The sequence below is a fragment of the Notothenia coriiceps genome, unplaced genomic scaffold, assembly GCF_000735185.1.
Source record: "Notothenia coriiceps isolate Sejong01 unplaced genomic scaffold, NC01 NC01_scaffold00026225, whole genome shotgun sequence".
NCBI classification, from domain to species: Eukaryota; Metazoa; Chordata; class Actinopteri; order Perciformes; family Nototheniidae; genus Notothenia; species Notothenia coriiceps.
The window spans coordinates 428,346-431,577 of NW_011358926.1; the positions used below are offsets into that span (position 1 = coordinate 428,346).

General features: G+C 42.3%; 1 protein-coding gene across 1 annotated transcript in view; it reads right to left on the minus strand.

The window, feature by feature from the left end:
* LOC104956671 (uncharacterized) overlaps positions 1–2,452 on the minus strand; it is a 13,153-nt gene extending 10,701 nt beyond the window's left edge. Inside the window, exon 1 of the mRNA XM_010784195.1 lies at positions 1,646–2,452. Coding sequence (XP_010782497.1) covers positions 1,646–2,338 — 693 coding nt within the window. The 5' untranslated portion in view covers positions 2,339–2,452. The remainder of the gene's footprint in view (positions 1–1,645) is intronic.
* Positions 2,453–3,232: the final 780 nt, after the last annotated feature.

Consider the following 3,232-nt stretch of genomic DNA (forward strand, 5'->3'; position numbering starts at 1 on the left):
CCCCCCTGGCACGTTCACCATCACCTTCTACATTTTTCTCATTTAACCCCCAATGGGATTTTACATCCTGGACAGATCTCAGGCAACGTCTTGAAGTGAATATTTGATAGAGCCACCCCACACCACAGGAACTAAGTAATTTTCCTTCAAATGGTCCTCTTAGATTGGATTTATTATCAGTCATTTAAATCTAGTATAGTCTGAGCTCTAACATCCAGTCGTAAAATGCCATCAATTTAAACCTGGCAGTTCTCCTCATTCTTTTGGGAGAGGGGCTCAGACTGTATAAATCTCTGATGTTGACTGGCTGCAGTGACAAGCCCATCAGTGATGATCCAGTGAACAGGGTCCTGCAGAGCTAAAGGCCATCATTGGTGAAGACGTCTCAAACGAACAACATATTTCACAATATAGAATTGATTATCTGCATTTCTGGTGTATTTCCATAGAGACTGTCCACAGCAATACATCAACATAGCCAATGTCTGACAAACGTTATGACATGTGTATAGGTTACCAAACAGAAAATGTACCAGATAAGAAAATGGAGGGTGAATTATAGATATCTGTATTTTTGGATAATGTATGAATATTCACAGTGTTTCTGGGACACAAAAACCTTCTGATGTGTTCCCAGATTCATTTTGCTGCCACACACCCTTTTGCCCAGAACTGAGGTGATCTGAATTACCTGCAGTAAAAAGGCAGAGCAGCTCCTTTCTTTTGTACAAGGCTGTTAGTAGTTGTAAGATCTGTGTACCTGATAAATGCTGGAGCTACCAACACTTTGTCATGCTTTATATGTAAAGTAGGAGATAACATCGCCATGGCTTTGTCTCTGTGATGGTACAATGGCGTGTATGTGTGTCTGTGTAAGAGGGAGGGGCGGAGAGGTTATCTGGGTGGTTGCTGCAATGTCTTGTCATCCATTAAAGTTCTGCACATTCCTATCAACACATTTGGAAGTGCAAAGGTTGGCAGCATTTCAAAAACAAACCTTAATCCAGGCAATTAAACAACTAACAACAAAGTGTGAGTCAAATGTCAATGACAAAAGCCTGGTGCATTTGGCAAAAGGTCAGGCTGTGTCTCATCAGCGTCAAAGGGTGGACACAATCCCTATTAATTGTAGCTACAGCACCTTCCTGAGAGACATCACTTGATTATTTCATAAATAATTAATGCGCTATGATTGCTGACTAAATGCCTGCACCTTCCCAGTTCAGTGTCATATAAATGCACCTGCGGGGTAAACTGTTAATTCAAAGTTCAGGCGACAAATGTTGAAATAAAGCAAGTGGAGGGAATCCTGCAAGTGCACAGTCATATCCATCAGGCGTCCACACAAACAGGCGGACAATCCGCTTACAAACCTCTATGCAATTACAACAAATACACAAGGTGAAAAGAGAGAATGCATTGCTGAATTCAAAACTAGGACTGAAATAACTAGTGTGGGAATCCCCATCATACTGTACGCGCAGGAAAAGCTGTGTGTAAAAATGGGAGTTTCATGTACATCTGTTTTATGTTTTAAATCTGTATTTAGGAGAGATAAAATAGCGTTGTATACAGTGTGTGAGGAAATTACTTGTTTTCTTAAATCTTTCATGGTATAAATTGTTTTTGTAAAACTGAAACTCACGCTGCTGTTGTGTCCGGACCAGTGCACCATCGCCTGGTTGTGCGCAGAGTCCCCCGATAGAGCAAAAGTGGACGTGTCCAGGTGCGGCTCACTTTGCCTCGGGTTAGACCCTTTGCCTTCGTCCCCAGTGCGCCGGTACTCGGGTCGGGAGCTGGAAACACCCTGGACAGTCTCCACAAACCTCTCTGTGGACTGCGCTTCTCCATGAATACTCCTATCCAGATTTTCGGCGTTTGTACTTAAACCCCTTTTTACTCTTTTTCTCGTGTCGGGAAATGAGTTTTCTATCACTATATTCGCTGTGGGTCGTCCTTGGTTGTCTTCGGAAATGTTAGTACACTTTTTTCCAGGTATTGTGGGAATGGTCAGACAGTTTAGTGCCGTTTTGTTGGCGATCAGTGCCTCGTTTTCAAGTCCGCTTTGTGTTTCTTTCTCCACTTGCTTGCCATCGTTCGCTTTCAAAGCAACGACTTCTCTCGATTGAAAAGCGCTCAAAACTTTAGTACTACTGTCGACTTTGACCTCCTTTGATTCTCGGGTTACAAGTGCCTCCAGCTGATTAACCTCCAGGCGATAAAATCTGTCGTTTGTTTTCAGAGAACTTATTTCAGCTTGAGCCACAAACTTAGAGTGAAAGGGGTTCAGAAATACGCAGGCAAAAAGGGAAACACTCCAAAATGACCACAGTCCCATTGTGTTCTTCCAAACTGAAACACTCTAACAGAGGAGAGAAAAAAGATGTGGCAACTTCGACAACATTCAGGGTATCATTTTTACGAGCAAGAAGCCATCCAGCAGACCCGCTCACGTCCAGGAATTTGTCAAAGTGAGGGACCAGTTGGGGAGGCGCTGCGCATCAGGCAAACGCGCCGACGGAGAGTGACTGCAGGAACGATTTCAGCTTATTGTTCATGAGGATGTTTGGGGGAAGATGATTTTAAAATGCTGAAATCATTTAATGAAACGCCACGATATTGTTTCCCTTTTTTTCGGTAGAGTTTTTATTCAGCAACTTCTTAGAGGCTATTATTTTTGGAAAAGTTATCCAAAATACAACAAGATTTACCGCGACTGGTTGACAGCAAAAGATGGCTAATTTGTAGTTTGCAGAGCAGTGTAGTGTTCACGCTGTGGCAACATTTCTGCCTCTGAAAAGAAATAAACTACATCATTTACTTGCATAAATCAACTCCAGATTCACCTGTCAACTGTGTGCATGCTCATGTGAGTATAACTTTCGGGGAAATTCAGTTTGACTTCCTTATATGATCCAAACGTGCTACTGATATCGTTTGATGTGCAGGGTTTTTCTACTGTGCGAGTATTTCTCCTGACACTCGAAGACTTTTTTTTTAATTAGGGCACTAATACAACGCACCCCAGGCCCTATTCTGCACAACAGCCCAGGAAACGAAGAGGTGCTTTGAAGTCATCACATGTTTGCTGTCATCTCCATGACTTGTGGTGCCACACAGCCAATAATCCTTTTACAACTCTGTTTTACTGTTGGTGCACATTGGAAAAAATGTACTTTCTCTGAATCAATATGCTATTTGAAAGGTATTAGTTTCAATTAGTGGAGCCAAA